The 20,222-nt window shown below is 41.2% G+C and overlaps 1 protein-coding gene across 6 annotated transcripts in view; it reads right to left on the bottom strand.

Annotated features, from left to right (window-relative positions):
• Positions 1 to 20,222, bottom strand: part of myo9aa (myosin IXAa) — a 105,366-nt gene that overhangs the window by 22,001 nt on the left and 63,143 nt on the right. For 5 of the 6 annotated variants that reach the window (XM_018752602.2, XM_018752607.2, XM_018752605.2 and 2 more), the window contains 7 exons: positions 17,753 to 17,869; positions 16,307 to 16,441; positions 9,486 to 9,607; positions 6,365 to 6,506; positions 5,727 to 5,922; positions 3,790 to 3,909; positions 1,579 to 1,654 (listed from right to left, as the gene is read on the bottom strand). In XM_018752602.2, the coding sequence (XP_018608118.1) occupies positions 1,579 to 1,654; positions 3,790 to 3,909; positions 5,727 to 5,922; positions 6,365 to 6,506; positions 9,486 to 9,607; positions 16,307 to 16,441; positions 17,753 to 17,869 (908 nt within the window). The remainder of the gene's footprint in view (positions 1 to 1,578; positions 1,655 to 3,789; positions 3,910 to 5,726; positions 5,923 to 6,364; positions 6,507 to 9,485; positions 9,608 to 16,306; positions 16,442 to 17,752; positions 17,870 to 20,222) is intronic. The other variant, XM_018752606.2, reaches the window with a different exon arrangement.

Here is a 20,222-nt window from a genome sequence, read left to right as displayed (position 1 = left end):
CAGCAACCAGGAAACGGAACAAAGATGAGGAACTTTCCTCGGCAATGTGAACATGTTCTTTCTCACAACTTATGTGTTAACATAAGCACAATAACAGCACACCTCTTACGCATGCCAGCCTCCATTTCCTGGCAACAGAACATAACCGTCATTTTGAATAAACTTTATTTTAAATCTAAGCAGCCAAGAGCACATTCCCCAGCAGAAATAAGTTCCCCTGTGTGAGCATTGCTGACCACCACTAACAGTAGAAGGCTTGCAGAACAATGCACAGTACTTGGCCAGTGGATGTCATACAGTGGATGCCTGGTGGGAACACAATAGATGACGATGACTCCACCTGATGACTGGCCACCTGACAATGGCCAACGGAAACACCCAGCAAAGAGTGAACACAAATGTCAGACAACGCAAATCATGAAACAGACTGGCTGCAATGAAAAGGAACGAACACTTCACTTCACAAAAAAGTTTGACTTGCCGGCAGCACACTATAGACAAAATTTTATTTCAGTTTATTAAATACAAAATATCTTTATTGTATTCTTTAAAAGAAATACAAATTTACATAAACGTTAATATATTCGTTCCTTATCCATTTACATGCAGGAAAGATATTGTGAATGTTGCTATTATTACTACTACTATCATCGTTGTTACACTGAGAAAAAACTAAAAAAAAAAAATGTGAACATAAACCAGCCTTGGGGAATGTGCCCTCTTGTTGCAAACAATTACCACCTCCTTAAGACTGCTAAATGCATGTTGTAAGAATAAATACAGAGCAGCATTATAGTTTGTAATTATGGGTACACCAGCTTTTGATGGCATACAATAAGTCTAAATTAACATGTCACTACTATGTGATTTAACGTAGAAACATTAATTGCCATTTTGGGGTCTCTTTCTTAGGAAAAGGTAGTTTCTTGTAATGTGCTGAGACTATGTGTAATTCAATGGTTGCTCTGAAGAGGATGATGGAAAGAATGAGTATTTATCAGTCTCCAGGTCGCCTTACGAACACATATCTGCAGCTTCATGTCATGCCCAGGAAGCAGCTGCATGGGGCTTTGCGGTCACTTGGTAACTCAAAAAAGGCATGCATGGTCACAAATCATGCTGGGCCACTTTTTATGGCCAGGGCTCGTCGTGAACAAAACCGTTGTTGTTGCCCTGCCTGGGCTAGGCAGGGTGGTAACCTCCAACTGTTGTGGTAATTAAGGAGGAATGAGACTCCGGGGGTCGCAGGCCTCTCCATGGTCAGTGCACAAGCGTGAAGTGGCGTTAAAAATCCAACTGGGCCCAAAGCGCATAGCTACTTTTTAGAATTTAATTTGAAGAATGTTTTGGCTTGTTCCACAGGAAGGACTTCACCTCCAATAAAGAGCCACCACCTGTAGCCCATTGGTTCCACAGAGGACAACTAACACCAAGTATGTGTCCACATGCCTCTTGGCAGATCTCTGGTGAGGGGAGGTATGGTGAGGAGTGTGGCCGTGCAGCAACTGTGCTCATGCTCAGGCCACAAAGAGCAGCAGTGATGAGGCCCGCATGTGCAGGGAGGCAGGGGTTACTCACCTGGCAGGCTTCTCGTTTATTGTGTTAGGGCTGTGCAGGTCTGACAGAGGCATCCGGGGACTCTTCCGGGTAATGCCTAGATCAACAGAGCGAGAAAGGGTATTACAGGGGACAATCATTTACAGAAAAAAAAGCTCCTTGAAACTTTTAAAAACATTACTTCAAAAAGTGTCATAAATGACTGCTTGGCCTTAAATTATGGATTTAAAATTTACATTTACATTCATTTAGCTGATGCTTTTCTACAAAGCGACTTACAATGTTAGTCTACCTACAATTATTTACCCATTTGTACAGCAGGATTTTTTTACTGGAGCAATTTAGGACAAGTACCTTGCTCAAGGGTACTAAAGCCAGAGGCAGGGATCGAACCTGCAACTTTTGGGTCCAAAGGCAGTAAGCTCTAACCACAATGCTACCAGCTCCCAAGATGATCAAGTATTTAACATAGATAAAAAATAGAGGTGAGAATTATATTTTCTATTGTTTTTTATGTACAAAATATGACAAGAGATACATAGAGTAAGATTCAGATCTACTTACGTTTTCAAACTAAAATTACTACAATGGTTCAGAATACAGCATGGGACCATTCAGTCATAGGAAATGTAAATATAGACAATTTTCCCATCAAGTTAGTTTATTATTATTAGTCTCTCTTATTTTTGCAATCACAAAGAGAGCAATATTTGTTAATTCAGGGTATACAGTGTTAGGGTGGTGTTGCTAATGTCAGTGTGTGAGAAGGAACATCAATATGGACAGTGATTTACTGCAAACCTGTGAGCTACATCTAACAAATATGACATTTGAATTAAACACATTATCCTAGTGTGGATCACAGCATTCTCACAGGGTTACAAAAATCATTCTATACCATCTTTTGTCAGTCTTTAAAGACCAGCAAAGAAAACACAATTACCTTTGATAACCAATAAACCAGTTTCATTTGGTGATGGTTTTGAAAAAGCTGGTACTGCTGTATGTGGGATCACAGACAACATGCAAACATTGGCTAAATCTGACTCAACTCACATGAGCAAGTCCAGGGACATTTCATCAAGGTCTTGATCTTTACAATGTTGCAAAAGTAAGTTTCACTTGAAGATAAAACGTACACAATGCTGGTTTATTTATCCATAACTACCCAAATGTAACCTACTTTTTTTTCCAGTCTACCCAGCACAATGTCACAACTCAGTCTTAACTCAGACTTTTCATACTGAATTTTCTTTACTGTGGAAAATAGATTCCTTTACACAACCAAAGACCTCTAAGTTGCCAACTGCTTAAGTAATGGCATATTATATGTTGCACTATGACCTCCCTCACACAGGCAAAGGACCTTTCATGACACACATACACCCATCAGCAGTGCTTATAGGGTGATTACAGTTGTGTGAAGAGCCTGACCTCTCCTTGATACCTTAGCCACTCACCGTGTTGTCCTCAGTCGCTGTCCCTCCAGGTCATCTGGAGGGACAGCATTCCAACCAGGTTTGCTCATGTCCTACTCATGACTTCAGTGGAGCAATTGTGTGTGTATAAGAACCCAGGTGAGGCTGCGGTACCTGACCATGCTGAAAGGGACATGCGGTATGGGTACTGCCCATGATGAATGTTGTTAGTGGGGGGGCAGAGAAACCTGTGTGTCATGCAGGGATGATGGGTGATACTGCTCACGCAGGCAGGACAAGCGAGGGAGAGGAGGGGAAAGCTGGGGGGGGGGGGGGGGGGGGGGGCGTGTAGAGAAGGGAGGTTGTGGAGACCAACTAACATCCAGACTACATTATCTGTTGAAGGACAGAATGTATGTGGGCTTTTTAAAGACTTTTTTGGGCAAGTTGTCAACTGTAATTCCTGTTTCATGCACTCAGCCAATTCATTATGCAATCTGTTGTGAAATGTGTCACTCACTACATTTGGCAAAATCAAGTAACGGGAATAAACTATTTAAGTATGATATTTATCTACTTGTATGCTGAAATAAATTCTGAAATTGTGGGATAAGCACTAAAATGCCCAGAAATCTTGTTTGGCAGAAACGATATAACTGTGATAGTGAAATGGTCTCTGTGTACTAGACTGTACTGTGTTTGACTTCAGAGAGAAGCATCCAAGCATGAAGTCAGGGAAGGCAAGTGAGAGATGCAGTCGGTCCCCTTTTACCCCATGATGTGTGAGGTGAGCAGACAGAACTGTGATCCTTACTGTACTTCTCCTCCTTGCACCTCTGTAGGATCTCTAAGCTCCTCTGGTGCACAGGGTGATGCAGAAAGCTAAAACTATCCACACTTTTCAAAACTGTACAGGGAGCAGCACCATCATGCCCTTGGAAAGCAAAATAAATAAAATAAATAAAAAAGGAAAAATAAAAGAAAGAAACAAAATAAGAGGAACAAAAAAGAGAGAGACAGAAGACAGATTATACAGGGAGGAATGACAGAGCTGTCTACAAGAAAAATATCTCTAAGGCTTACAGAAAACAGTCACGCTTAGCTACAGTACAGATGGTGTGGCCTTAAACTTCCCATTAATTTCAGTTCAGTTCCCTGCATGGTTGACCCATCGGCCCTCTATTTGCGAGTGTGTCACAGCTGTGGTTTTAGGTGGGAACGCAATGTAATCGGCAACTAGCTTTCAGGCCCTCTGGCTAAGCATCCTCTGGCTAATGCTGTGAAAAGGAGCATGCTCCCATTCACAGCTGACTGACTTCTTTATAAGGCGGCCCATGTCTCTCAATGACCCCTTGGAGCTGCCCTGGATGGACCAGTGCAGATGAAGACCTGCACTTCAGCTGAATTACTACAATCCACACTCAGGCAACACCCTCCATCCTACAGGACAACACAACTTGTCAGTCACTGTGAGCAAAGTAAAAGTTTGGAAAAAGAGGATACACTCAATCTTAGCGCTGCAGGAATGCCAGAGCATGGAAATGTAGCCTTTGCTTCAGTTTTCACGATCTGTAAAATGTCTCAAACACTTCTGTCTCCTTTGGCTTCCCTTCTCACTAGTGGCTGCTGCTGTGGCATTAAACAAGCTACAGAAAAACTGCCATCAACTGAGAGACAGCTGCAGAAGGCACGTGCCATTTGGCAGCCAGTAAGCGGAGTGGACACAGAGCAGGACCTCGGCAGCATTGCAGCAACACACAGACACACAAACTCACACACCACGTAGACACTGTTTTAAATGTCGCAGCTTCATCTAAGAGCAAAAAAAACCTACTGCATCACAGCGTATGCTGCAGTGTAATGATTTAACGCAACTTTGTAAAAATGTATATTAGGAAACAGAAAATGTAGCGTACTGTCAGCCATTCTGACACCAGCTAATGGCATAATATTCCATTTAACAGCAGGAATATTATCATAACCTCTGCTCTGTACTAACCTAGGACACAATGAAACAGGGACAAGAGGTGGCACTGTAGTTAAGCTATTGGACAGCTATTCACAGGCAGGTAGCTCACAACCCAGGAGAGAATCGTTTTCAATTATGTTTCAGAAAGTCAGGTAAGAAAAGCACAAGTCTGCTTCAGCAAAACGGGCAAAACACAAAACAGTGCAAGTATCTGACGCAACTAAAACAATACAACCAACAACAACAAAAGAAGCACATTCCAGTTCTTCAGGTTATACAGTGAAAGCAAAAGACAGCAATATGACAACAGAGGGGGTTGAACCTGGTTGTGCCACACTATGTTGCAGCACACACAGGATTAGGTAGAGCTTATAAGCAGAACTGTGTTCATGTGCTCTTTTGATACACTGTGCTGCTTAGAGCTGTCGACAATGACACTCGACTATAACATGTATGCTAATGCCAATGAGGAGGCAGCGAGTAGATTTCAAAACATTCAATACAACGGCACATATTTGGGAAAATATAAATTTAATGTGCATGGAGGCAAAAGCAGTGCCATAAATAATGTAGGACTGCTGGAGAAGTGAAGCTTGCTTAATGTGTCATTCTAGGTTAGTTACACAACTGGAAACACAAGAATACATTTCCTGCAATATATAGTCACCATGAAGTACAATGAAATGTTTAGAACTCAGGATGTTCAAGTTACAAAAACATGTAAGATTGAGGGCATGTAGTCCCTTCCTTCTTTTTAAGAGTTGGCAGCAATGTGAACTTACCAGCCCTCTTCTCGGCGAACCTCTTGCCCGACTCTCTGAAAGCCACTAAGGCGCGAAAGTAGGCTCGCAGCACCGCCCAGCGGAATGTGGCTACAGGATCAATGCCGATCAGGCTGCAGATGAAGGCGTTCTTGCTGCTCTTGAGCAGGGCCACAATATCAGGCCTCATGTGGTCCGTGTTCTTCTCCCTGAAGTCCTGCACATTGAGTGGTTGTACAGAGTGAGACCCGCTTCCCCTGACATGGTTACAGTGTCTGCTACCTGGACAAATTACTTTGTATGGCCAGAAGCACAAGTTAAGAAGTTGACCTACATGAATCTACAGCATTTTGCTACAGAACTGTATTGTTTGTGCAATAAATGTACAGACCCAAACATCTGTCTGGTATTCAGTGTCCTCAGGTAAACAGTTTTGTTCAGGCATAGATATCTACATCCATCTGTCCATATTCTTCTCTGTTGCTCAGACAATAAAAATTATTATATAACTGACTGATAGTTTAGTATACTTAAGTTACTTAGGTTTAATATAAAAAAAGACAGCCAGTGGACAAAATGTGTCAGCAGGGGGGAGTCATGCTGTCACTAATTTTGTGCTGCTTTGTGTATGGAGGTGGAATACCAGCCTGTTCCCGCACCTTCACTCCGTACTTGACCTTGCCAGCGTAGTGCCTGATGATGAAGGCGGGCTCCATGACAGCAGGGAATTCTATATAGCTATTCCCTTCATGTTGCCTCTTGAACTTGTCCAGCAATGTCTGGTTGGAGGCCTGAGGGAAGCTGCCGACAAAGGAGACGGACAAGACAGACTGGAGTCACACCAAGTCTCAGAGCTGACGTCAGGAGAGCACATGTATGCTGCTGCATGTCTTGCTTTTGGACAGGCTCTAGTATGTCAATGCTCTAGGGTGCACATTTGTTAAGAGGGTCCATTCCAATTTAGAAGTTGCAACACCAACGGTTTCCCTGCAGGCAAACTTCACGAAGGGCAGACAAGCAAAATTCATGCTCTACTAGTTTCCTAGTCCGTATGCCAGCAATGAATTATTAAACCTTTATATTGCTTTTGAGGAATTAACAGTCACATGCATCACATTATTTGCGTAAGGGTCTGAAAACTCACCTTTTCCGGACCCATTTCGCCCAAGATCTCTCCAGCTCATGTATGGTGTAAATGTTCATGCACCGCAACTTTACGAGCATCCCAAATAAGCCTTTCTACAGCCGCTATTCCGGAATTGTATGTGATTGGATATCTTATAAAAGATTTTTTTAAAAAAAAGAATCTGGGAGCAGGTTATCAGGATTCATCAATCCCGCGTTTTATGCACCTACTCGGGAGATGAACATCGGTGCATCAAGTGAAAGGTAAACTAGGTTTGCTTAAGAGTCACATGACTGCAGCCATGTCTCTTTCTCCTAATGTAATGCACAAATTGTATTTTTGCTGAGATGCACGTCGCTTTGGACAAAAGAGTCTGCTAAACGAGCAAATGTAAATGTATCTCATATGACACACTGAACTGAATTTCAGTGAAATTTTTTTGCATCATAGCAGCTCCCTCCTTCAGGACGATATTACCAAAGAATGGAAAACACGCAAGGATGTCAGAGAAAAGATTAAAAATGAAGAATAAATAAGTAGATGGATAAATACATAAATAATGCACAGTGCTTTTCCAAATGACAGATTCTAAACACTTCAAGACATCATGATTTGAATTGCTGCAAACTATATAAAGCCTTCATGACTTTTGTGTGAAAGGAATGTGCGCTCCAGTAGAAAACTAACTGAAAGCAGATGAGCTTAAGAGAAACAACTTCATATGACATTAAAAAAAGAAAACATTATTAGATCATGAGTGCAAGATGGTAATGTAAGGAAGAATTTTATAAATTGCAAACAAAGCTTGGATATCATATATGAAAAGGCTTGAGTTATAGCCAAAGTAAGGTAGTAACCGATAACCAAAAATCAGAGGCACATTAATTTCTAAAAAGACCCCATGACACACAAGTTCTGCACACCAAAGGGTCGCAAACCACATCTCTGTTGGACCCCTCCTGGTTTCCTAACAAGTACATAAATGTATGTACTGTCACGATCACCTCTTTATACCCTGTCAGACTCAATTGTACAAGGAGCTACTATTGTAATGTGAGCAGACAAAAACTGTTTAACACACCAATAATTGTATCTCTGTATCTAAAGCTCTTCACCTGTTGAGACATTAACTTTTGTTTACCGCAAATTGTACATCTCTTAAGAACTTCATCTTCTCTAAGAATAACACCCAGTGTTCCACTACGAGGACAAGCCACGAATCCTAACTGAATAGCCTATCTTTTGTAGGCACTAGAGGGGTGGATGGAGGCTATCCTTAGGTAAAGGAAGGCACTAAAGACTCAGACAGAAAGCAGCAGGAGCTCCAGCCAACTCTCAGCTCTAAAACACAAACTCTGGAAGGAGGAACAATGGTAGGTGTCAGCGGTAGGAACAAGAGTTCGGAAAAAACAAGGCATTCGGAGTGCTGAATTCAAGTTCAGTAAACTCTGAGGTATTTTTTGTTTTCATTTCCAAACCAAGAAGTGCACCATGGTGCCAGAACGTAGCTATTTACTTTCAATATAAACCATTTTTTCCAAGGCAAACAAGCTTTTGCTGTACTGAAAGACACTGAAGAAATAATCTTTGACTAACTGGGTCTTCAGTAAATCCTTATGATGGAAAAGAAGGAGATTCTGTTCTGATGGACAACATTTAAAATAGAGCCAATTGTTTTTTCAAATCCACAACTTTTCATGATGAGCACATACACATAGCTGGAGAGGGCTCAAGCCTGATTAGATGGTTCAGCAAGCCGGATCTGCTCCACTTTTTCAATGTAGCATTATGGCTGACGTGCCTGCAAACTTCCCTTCAGCACGAAGTTTTTTTTTTTTTTTTTTTTTTTTAATAAATATGGCATGATGCTTTATTTGGGGGGGGGGGGGGGGGGCGGCATTTTTTATGGAAATTTCCAGTACTATATACTGAGGTAAGACTAGGCAATGGAGTATAATATATTATTATCATACAAATGCCATATATATGTATAGTAGTAATGTATGTAATAATATATATTTGTATGTGACTATGTACCTTATTCTAAAAAAAAAAAATAAAATCTGGTAGGAGGTCATCAGGATTTATCTATCCTGCGTTTTGTGGATAGTAGCAAACTAGGTTTACTTAAGAATCACATGTCTGCAGCCATGTCTCTTTCTCTTAATGTAATGCACAAATTGTATTTTTGCTGAGATGTACATTGCTTTGGAGAAAAGCATCTGCTAAATGAATAAATATAAATGGTAATGTGTTCCCATTACATTTATTCATGTAGCTGATGCTTTTCTCCAAAGTGACTTATAATGTTACTCTGCTTACAATTGTTTACCCTTTCATACAGCTGACTAATTTCGTTTTTTTTTTTACTGGAGCAAATTTTGGGTAACCACCTTGTTCAAGGGTATTACAGCCAAAGGTGAGATTCGCACTCGTGACAATTGGGTCCAAAGGCAGCAGGTCAACCACTACGCTACCAGCTGCCCCTACATTAAATGTCACAGGTATATGTGTTTGCAGATCAGACATACTATATTCACAGTGTACATGCTTTATTGACAAAACATCATCACAGCGCTTTAGCAGAGCATCTAAGTAGTCAGTAAGTAATGTTGTTGCAGGGGGCTCATGGGGAATCTTTCCCGCACACTCACTTGCACTCCTCATCCAGCAGGTGGAGCAGGCCCGTGGGCTTCTTGCTAATAAGGTTGATGCATCCACTGTTGTCGATGTAGTCTATGTTGTGCCAGGTGATGCCCTCGGCCAGGTACTCCTCCTGGGGGAAGGTAAATAAAGGGAACATGAACGCAAGCTTGGCCACCCCAGTGAAATGATAAGTAATTCCAACATGGGTTCAGCCAACACCAAAAGCTTTTTCCCAGGAGCTTTCACTGAGCTAACGCATAATGATATCACATACCCTCAGAACACCTGCATGAGTTAAAAAAAACAGTGGAAAAAGCAATTCTGCAAGACAAAGAGAAGTGTCTAAGGTTGCCCTTTACAGTTCAGGAAACCCATGCGGTTTAAAAACCCATTAGTGTGTGACTTCACTGATTGCTACAGGGCTTTTACATCTAGTCTCTGTCACTTTGGTCTGCTGCCAAAAAGCAAAAACTATCGACCAGTAATGTGTTCTCATGGCTGAAACCAGAAACGTGGCCTACGATTGACTTTCGAAATCTTTAGAGGGTTGGGAGAGCTTCCTTGTATTGCCATATTAAAAATTTGGAATAACCGACATAACAATCACAAGTTTAATAAATACCAGCAAGATTATTTGCTCCATCCTCTGCTCTTTGGCTGAAGTGAACCCCAACAAAAATGATCATCTTTGTATTGCCCCCCTGTGTCAGGAGTTCCCAAACTGTGCCAGGAGAAGCTGGGCCAAGCCTCAGACATGTTGCATTTCTGGTTAGCATTCTGTACTGGAGCAGAAAGGAGTCCTTCAGATACCTCTATATAGAGTTTCAAAAGCAGCAGCACCTCCCTGCAGCACATGCTGCATCTTGACTGAATTATATTCCACCATTATGCATTTTAATGGCAGTAACTGCAAGGTGTACTCCTTCAAAGACACGCGGGCTACGGTTTTCTTTAAGGAAACACAGGTGGTCCCCGATTTATGATGGTTCAAACTTACAATTTTTTCAACTAAGATGGTGAGCTGGCGATAGATATTCAGTAGAAACCGTACTTTGAAATTTGAATTTTATTTTTTTCCCCGAACAAGCGATATGCAGTGCAATACTCTTTAGCAATGCTGGGGAGCTGCAGCGATCGGCACGTTCCAAGTCTGCCACGCGGTTGTTTAGTGCATCCATAATGTCACAGAAATGCCCATCTGTGTGTCCCGCTACTGGTGGGAAGAAGAGGAGGGCAATTACTTTTGAGGAGAAACTCAAAATAATTGCCCAGCATGAAGGCAGCAAACCCGTAAGTCCATCACTTGTATGGTAGGCTATGATGTTCGGTAGGTTAGGTCTATTAAATGCATTTTCGACTTACGGTATTTTTGCTTTACGATGGGTTTCACATAAACGCATTGCATTTTTCGTTTTAAGTTCACATTTTACAGCAGTTATAAACCAGCCCAGTCCTGCAATCCTGACATGTGCAGGAGTTTGTAGCAAAACATCTCCCATATAGCATGACAACAGGCAGGGTTGGCAATGTTTAATTTCTTTAAAAAATAATTTTTAAAAAATATATTTAAATCAGATTAAAAATACAATTAAATCAGATTGTAATAATAATGATAAACACTGTCCATAACTAAATGTTTATTTCAATAGCAATAGCAATGTTAGCAAAATATTTGTTGCCTTCATGGAAATGTTTAAAATTGTTAAAATTTTAATTTTTACAAGTGACATCAGTGATACGGAATCCATGGCTGCTGTCAACCAGCTTCTTCACTGCATCCTCCGCAGGTGTAGCGTGTGTTTTTAGCACATATGGACTTTTGGTGCATAGTCTAAACTTAGGAGCAAACTTAGGAACAGACAAAAAATGCGGCAAAACTTGTTTCTTCTTCAAGACACTGAAACAGATATTGATCAGGGGGAGCCATAAGTATCCCATATTTCTGTGAATGGAGGACTATAATGTTATCATTGCCAAAAAGTTGTGGTGTAATTTAATGTTGACATGCTTTTTGATACGTTAAGTCATTTAAAGCTGACTTGTGTATGAAACATTGTGGTTTGATTATCCCAAAGTCCATGCTTGTTCATTTAATTCATTCATTTTATTAATTGAAGCAATTTGTGCAGATTGTTTCTTGAAATTTGAACCTTCAACTGCTGCTAGATGTGTTACCAAATAAAGCTAGGATTTGATGAAAAATGTATTGAAGAAAAAAAAATCAAACTTTATTTAAAAAATTGATTTAAATAGATAATTTATATCAGCTAATACTGACAACAGGGGCACACAACATGGGGTTTTAACACAGACGGCCCCTCAACAGAAGCCCACCGACAACACTGTACTGAATGCTGTCCTCAGATGACCTGTCAGCAGCAGAGAGCTCTATGTACAAACACGCTTTTGCGCTTTACAGCCTGTCCCGGGGCTCATCTACTTCCAGACATCAGCAGCTCACCCCCGAGATACGCCTTGCTGGCACAGCGCGGCTCGAGTCAATCAAACGCACAGCGTCACATCCAAGAGACCAACCAAACTAAATGTGATTAGTAAAATGGGACACACACAAAATGAGCACCTCATATACATATCCACTTATTTAGTTTCCTGGTCTTGAGAATTCAACTACTTTAATTACATCAACAGAAAAATAGAGCTCTACAAATGATACATGTCATGTTGACGCTGAACTACTGTGAAACTCTGGGACACACTGCTTTGGCCTCTTCGGATATTCTGCCCTGAAGAAGGGGTACGATATTCCTCAAGATACAATGAGGTGGACAAACATTCAGCGGTGCCAGGCTGCATGTCCACTCAAGCTGCCAGGTCCTCCTCAGTAACATTATGGCAGCTCCACTTGGCTGACACAACAACAGTGTAACAAAAAGAATGGCCCAAACCACAAGCCTTTCGTCAGACACATCTCCTGTTAAGAGCATTTGTCTGGCCGAGGGCATAAATGAACTCCAGTAACCGCGGCACAGCAAATAAAAATATTTACAACATCTCCATACATGGCAAGGCAGAATGAGAGACAGAGACAGAGAAGGGGGGAAAAATACCATTAAGGGCAAAATGAACGCAAGAGGAGCCGGAGGCAGATTTATGAGCAGCAGATGGCATGCATGCCAGGCATGGCAGAGGGGTGAGCCAACACAACATCCTGCCAGGGTGCCCAGTCCATGATGACTGGGGTCCCGAATTACTCATTTGGGGTTCGTTGCTGCCATGTGGTAGAAAACACTGCAGTGTGAATGAGTCTGGCTTTTGTGTCTGAGGCTAATGGAAAGGTACATGGAGTGAAAACACTACAGGATGATGAAAATACATGTTGTGATGCTCAGCTTTAACACAAACCATATTATTCTGTTCATAACTCACCTAGGATTGCTGTGACCATGCAGTCAAGGGCTTCATTTGACTAATTCAACTGAATCCTGACTTGTGTAGACTAGACCATGATGATTTGTAATAGCAAACACCTCTGACTACATATTCTAGTAATATTCTCACAGCTCTGTGCAAATTTTGCATGTTCTCTCCATGTTTGCAAGGGTTTCAAGTCAACTGGTTACTGTAAATTGCCTTACAGTGAGAGAGAGAGAGAGAGAGAGAGAGAGAGAGAGAGAGAGAGAGAGAGCCCTGCAAGAGACTGCTCTCCTCTCCAAGGTTTACCCTGCCTACCATCCTATACTACCAAGATAGACTCAGGTTGTGAGCAAATCTTAAGTGGACAAACAGTTATTGAGAAAGTATGGATGGATGAATGAACGAACAAACAAATGAATTAACCCGTTTCATGATACATACAAATGAAGTAGCACTTAAAAATATACTCATCTGGGATATGAACTGCATTACAGAAACTGGACAATTCCACCAAAAAAGTTAATTAAACATAATCAATGTTTTCACGGTCCTGAAGGTTCATGTTCTCTGGTGATATATACTACTTGCTTCAGCAATTACTGCTAATACAATATATTCTAAGTGAAACTCCCAGAGTAACAAGTAAGGCTTTTTTTTAATCCAAGCTTGCACCACTGCTGGGTGTGATTACAAGTGAGCGCTGAGATCTTATAAACTTGTCCCTGAAGGGCCGAAGCAGGTTCACACCTCCAGGTTAAATGTTGACAAAGGTGGCAAACATGAGGAAATCGATACAGCACCATCCCCACAGACACAAAGAGCACTCCTCCTAAAACAGTCACACTGGGCGTGACTACATGTGCACGCTGAAACTGGGGAACTACTATGGTGAGAAGGAAAAGGCCCTACGTACTCTCAATGTAGCTTCGCTTTTCAGTCTTTAAGTGATGAAAGGTATCTTAGCAAACGCTTCACATGTTCATCTTTAAATGACCTCTAAATAAAATCCACATCACGACTGCAATTTAAAAAAAAAAAGAAAAAAAAACCTACATCCCATAAGGACATTGGAACTGAGAAACAGAGTGTGATGACACACACAGAAGATGGCCAGGTAGCCATGACCATGATGTTAACCAAGAGTGAAAACATATTCTGCACTCATTTAAAGATTCTTACTTTGCCGTGAGTAACTAAGTCTCCTGCCGATTTGGCAAAGCTAATCAGAGATGTGAGCCAGACGTGAGCTGACGTTTATTCTGCTGTTACTCATCCAGCGGAGTGAATAACATAGCGGTCATCAGCAGAAGCAGTGAAGCACATTCAACAATTCTTATATACTGTTCTCTGCAACTTACATACACCTACCATACATGCCTTAATACTATAAGGGAATTCATGCTGTTATGGAAAGACAGAGTGAAATGTTTATGTCTTTAAAACCTTCAACCGCTAATTATGAATTGCACATTCCCAGGGGCAGCGGCACACTTATATGTCAGTTTCAATATGGCTCCCTGTGAGGATCGACCTACTGAAAAAGAGCAGCAGGCTCATGCTTCGTTTCGCATTAGGAGGCCCGAGGAAACAAACGGCACGACAGAGGAGCAACAAGAGCTTCAGAGAGCAAATAGAACAGAATCCAGGCCATGTTGATTCATCTGAATTACTATATCGCAAACAGGCAGTTACTGTGTGCCAAAGCCAAAAAATTGGCCACTCTTCCATGTACAATTAAAGTGACATGATGATCAACCCTGGTCCCTGAGGCCAATTATATCTAGTAGGTTTTGCACGTGTTTTCATTTGTACCTGGAACTGTAGTTGAGGTGACAACTGTGGATTATAAAGCCAGGAATTTATTTAAAAAAAAAAAAAAAAAAAAAAAAAAAAAAACCCACACACACAAGCACGCACAAACTTTAAAACTTGAATGCACTCTGCAAGAACATGCTAGCAGAAAATTTAAATTTGCAAATAAAATTAACAGTTAAACCTCCAAACAGATCTGAGTAAAATATTCAGAGATTCCAAGTAAAATTGCACTTAAAGGCATGGGAGAACTATGCCTGACTATTTCAATTAATTTTGCCAGTGGTATCATTTGTAAACTGTACTGTAAGTTTAGTTCATTAACAGAATACACACTGCACTCATGAGTGCACACACAAAATGATTAAATTTCTCAACACTATAATACAACCACCTCAGCCTTTAAACAAATGTTTTTAAATTCAAAAACATTTTATATAATTAAAAAGCAAAAAACCATCTTGATTTGCACAATGAATACCAGAAACCAAACAGCTGCAAAAGCAAGAATGGCACAAAGTATGGAACACAGTAGGTGTCAAAAGCATTTCTGGAATTTGTTCTTCACTCCATCAGTCAATCTATCCACTTAGAGACATCAGATCAAATTTTTCTGTAACACAGTATGTTAAATGAGAAACTGAAATGCAGTCTGCTATTCTAGGAATGAGTTTTCTTCACAGTCATTACCTAGATGCAGGTCTGAGGAACTCTGCAATAGCACAGAGGGCAACACAAAGGCAACACAAGTGCACTAAACAGTTCTTCTTGTGTTCTCTGCCACCATATATTTGACAAGCTCATATAGGTGATAATTCAGAATTTAGGAAAAATGTTCCATTAAGAGGACTTTGCTTTTCAGGATGGAAATCAAAGGCCTTTAAATACCAACAGCTCCTAAACAACAACATACAGCACACTCCATAACAACAGAGAACATTATAAAAGATGTTGCTGAAAGCACCAGCATACTTGTTATGTTTCTTGCTGATCTAACATGTTGCATCAATAGACCTGCTTTCAACTGTCTACAAGACTTGATCATTCATCAATCAGCCAACCAGACTGCTACGCTCTTCCACGTCTGCCCCGCTTGGTGGTCCCATACACAAAAGGTAAAGCACAGAGGTTCTTGGTTCTGGCGCCACTGTGGTGGAACGACCTCCCCCTCTTGCTCAGAACTTCTGAATCTTTGCCCACATTTAAAAAGGGTCTTAAAACTCATCTCTTCCAGACTTTGCCTATGATCTCTTAAGTTCATGTAAGGTATAATTGTTCTTGATAATAATCGGATCAATCCTTTAAGGAGCCACTCCACCAATGTAACGTAAATGTTTATATGCATCTCCAAAAAAAAAAAAAAAAAAAAAAAAAAACTAGGAAGGTGATTAGGAATCGGTAACATTCTGGTAAAGTTTCATGCAGCTACTTGTCTGTTGAATGTCAGTGCATATGGTGCAGAAAACTAACTGTACTTAAGAATCACACTTCTGCAGCTGTGTCTCTTTCTCCTAAGGTAATTCACAAAGTAAATGTAATGATGTGCAAAAAATGGCTCATCAGCAAACCTTTCACATTTAGAGAGGTGTGGCCAGCCAGTGATGGTCTTTGTTAGCACCCTGAGGTGAATGAGCACCCTTACCTGCTCCAGCTTGAAGATGTGCTGGTTGAAGTAGTGCTGGAGGCGCTCATTGGCAAAGTTGATGCAGAACTGCTCAAAGCTGTTGCTCTCATAATCCTCAAATCCAAAAATGTCCAATACTCCAATGGAGAGCATCTGAAAGGGGCGATTGAGGGAGGAAATAAAAGGGAGGTGGACAAGTCAGTCATTGGTACAGTTAATTCTGATCCTGACATGGTTACCTGGCAAAGTGCCATTTGAAAACAGCAGATACAGGCAAATGTATCTAGAGACAAACACATTTAATCACTGTGGCACCACTATTTATTTATGTATGCAGAGGCTGAAGTGATTCTAGGGTCTTCTTCCCCATCTTGCTAACAGGATGCCAATCAGCCAGACCATCCCAAGGAAGGGAGAGCAGTTGCATGGTCCCAGAAGATTCCTACCGGAGTCGTTGTTCTGTATGCCAGAACTGTTGTTACTCCACCAAAGTACAGAGCTGTCACCATCAAGCAATGCAAAGATGAGAACAACCACACAGTCCCTTTCACATAACATGACGACGGCACCAAAAATCAGCAGCCACCTTTTCCTGCATACCTTTTTGTCTTGACAACAAGATGCTTCAATAGCATCCTAAGAATTATGTTCAGAGGCAGCACCATGTTTTGTTCAATCGAAACAGTTGCTACACATGCAGAATGCAAAGGCCAAGAGAAGGCAGCCCTGGACTAAGAGCAGGTGACTATGCTACACACTGCCTATAATTCCTGATCACGCAGAAAATTCTAAACTGTTACAAAACTTATCGATGAATACAACGTACATTGTCCAGACTTCACCTTTTCCTTACTTTGGGAAAAGTAGGTGGGAGCTTGTGTTCTCCAGGGAAACGTCAGATCAGCTGAACACACTGGTCATATGTAACGGGGTCACATCTTTGTCATACATGGTTCCCCAGGGAATCATGAATATTTTATTGTGCTCATAATTGCAAGGACACAGCATCCTGCTTTTATGTGTTCATGCTCCATGCAGAGCACAACAGGACAGCTTCACATAACGGTACAAACCAGTGAACATCAACAGAACATTAGTGAACACAAAGCCCTTTGGAGAAATCAAACATATTTTGAGATTATTAAATGTGCTGTATGAGTTCATTTTTCAGAAAGCCCACACAACAAATAAGGTCTCCATGGTGTTTGTACTATGAGTGGGAGTGGTACATCCGTTCACAACCCTTCACAAACCCTTACAAGGGGAGGGAGACTGCTTCCTTACCAGTAAATCTCTGAACCGGAAAGCATTTACTGCCCTCAACACTAAGAGTGCCTGGTGCAGATTTCCCCACTGAGGGTCAATATATGAAATCACCTTCAGCGGGATGTGTCGTGATCATGCTGGGCTACGGACAATAGCACTCCTGCACACTCTCCGGGGGCTGGATCAAAGGTGGCTCACCTTGGCACTTTCCTCCAGGTCTCGGATGTTGAGCAGTGCGTGGTTGATCCTGAACACGATCCAGTCGAACAGGGCGCTGTAAAGGGATTTGGCCATGGAGTCTCGCACTGTCACAGCCTAATAAGAGTAAAGTTGACATGCATCACTCAGAGCTCGGTGTCAGATGTCTCGTCCACTCTTAGATGATGCAACAACACAAGAACTTTCAAACAGGATGAAAACGGCATGAAAAGGACATCTTGAAATGTTCACACAATTGCACAAATTAATAATCTTCACAGAACTGCATACTTCGTTTGAACAAGTAGATAATGTTACAACATGGGTGCTGCTGCTGTTGCTGTTCCGTTGAAAATCAGTGTCACGTTAAACAATGCTACAGTGCAACGTTATACTGTACTGCAATGTCAGGAATTTTCAAAGGTACAGACTTGTTACACACACAAAAAAAAAAAAAAAAAACTGTAAAGCACTGACACGAGGACCTTTCCAATACACTGTTAAACATGAGCTTGACAAACAGGTGCCTCCATGTTTCAGTAGAGTGAGGCATCAAAGAAAAATGACTGTGTAAATTGACAGAAAAATGAAAAGGGGGAAAATAAATTCAATCATATGAAAAAAACAGGAACATAAAGAAAGAAATGCCAATGAAAAAGATAAGTTCAGGCATAGGGTGCAATCACGATCATAGCAAAATCTGATTGTGGTTTCGTACAGAAACCAAAGCTGAGGCTCCTCTGCAGTAACTTGTCAAAGTGAACATCACAAGTTGCTCATGTCCATTTCCAAGTTTGCTGGCATTTCGTTTGTCTTGGTGAAGCAGCAGCAAGACTGAACAAGGGTCTAGACAGACAGGCTACCGCAAGAGAACTCAAGGACATCAATCAAAGGACAGAAAGTACTGACATCACACAACACTTGCTCGACTGAGGGGACTAATGGAGTTGGTGGGTCACTGTTTGCTTTTAATTGGCTTTGCTTTGTTCCCTTATGATTACTTAATTCACTAAGTGCAATGGTACATTGATCACAAATGAAAATGCACTAGCTTCCAGTGACTAACAATTTTTTAATTTAGACAGAAGTTTAAAAAAAAATATGGATTGCAATAAGGTCTGACAGAGAAAATGCACCCAAGCATAGCTGCATTGTGGGACAAAGGACAGTGAGGTGACAGCATAAAAGACACAAAAAATAGACAGTTGGTAGTATAGTGGTTAGAGCTGCTGCCTTTTGGGTATCCAAAGGTGGCAAGTTTAAATCCCACCTCTAGCTGCAGTACCCTTAAAAATTGCTTTAGTTACCCAGCTGTATAAATGTGTAAAAAAAAAAATGGAAGCAGCTTTACACTGCTGCTTTACAGAAAAATGTCAGATAAATGTAAATGTAAATACAATGTTAAAAATGAACAGTCCAGCCAAGTGACACAATGGTTCAGACAAGAGAGTTTTTCATAATCACAGAACCAGAGACACTGTGGCCCTTAGGCTCAGCAAAGTGAAAACAGCAGTGTGGCCTAAATGTGCCGCTGAATCTGCAGTGAGGGGAACCGGTTGTTGGGCTCCATTGTTGCTGAAAACACCTACACTGGTGACGCTATGCTGGCTGGGCAGCACCTGAGACACAAGTTAATGAAGGAGGAAAAGTTGTGAAAGAAAGTACGAGTTACATTGCAGCAAAGCAGGACATTCCTGTTCTTTTCTTCATTCCTGAAAAGCTGTTTCATTTGGTTGTTCCTTTGACAACTATTTAGACAGTATTTAATGATGAGGAGACTTGGACTCAGACAGTAGTGCACTAAGTGATGAGGAAGAGCCTACTCTAATTCCACTCAAAGGTTGGGAACACTGACTGATAACGGGCAGGTCAACCCCAAATTGCTTCCCCGTTGGTTTTGAGGACTGTTTTTACAACAACAGGCTATTTCTGAAATCCTGTCCATGGTCAGCTGGAAAACCACCGGCTCCTAAATATACATATTTTTAAAAAGGTTCAATGATTCACACGTTGTGGCTATAGATGTGACAGATGCTGTCTGGATTTCACAGGACATATACAAAGAGAGAGCGAGAGAGAACGCGTGCCCAAACAGTCGTTTCACAACCCATCCTGTAAGGACCACATTCTACCACATTCTCTTCCTCTAGCTTCTATCAATAGTACAGCCCGGCAAATAATCATTCCTTGTACTTACTATTAATTATTGATCCGACATACCTTCAGCCCAGACTCATCTCCAGGCATGCTTCCAATGGTTACGTCAAAGACTACACGGCACGCATGTGTCCAAGTTTCAGACTTCCTGCATCTGCCAATTCGAATTACGCTATTGTTTTCTTAACATTAAACACAGCATCAAATCAAGATGGGCTGCATTTTAATTATGACAACTCTTGTGAAAAGGTTAATGGGGCGACTGCACTGGGCCAAATGTCTGGCAAACACACTTTGTGAATCACAGCATGAA

Source organism: Scleropages formosus, chromosome 11 (assembly GCF_900964775.1).
Source record: "Scleropages formosus chromosome 11, fSclFor1.1, whole genome shotgun sequence".
Lineage (NCBI taxonomy): Eukaryota > Metazoa > Chordata > Actinopteri > Osteoglossiformes > Osteoglossidae > Scleropages > Scleropages formosus.
This window is presented reverse-complemented; position numbering and strand designations above follow the sequence as displayed.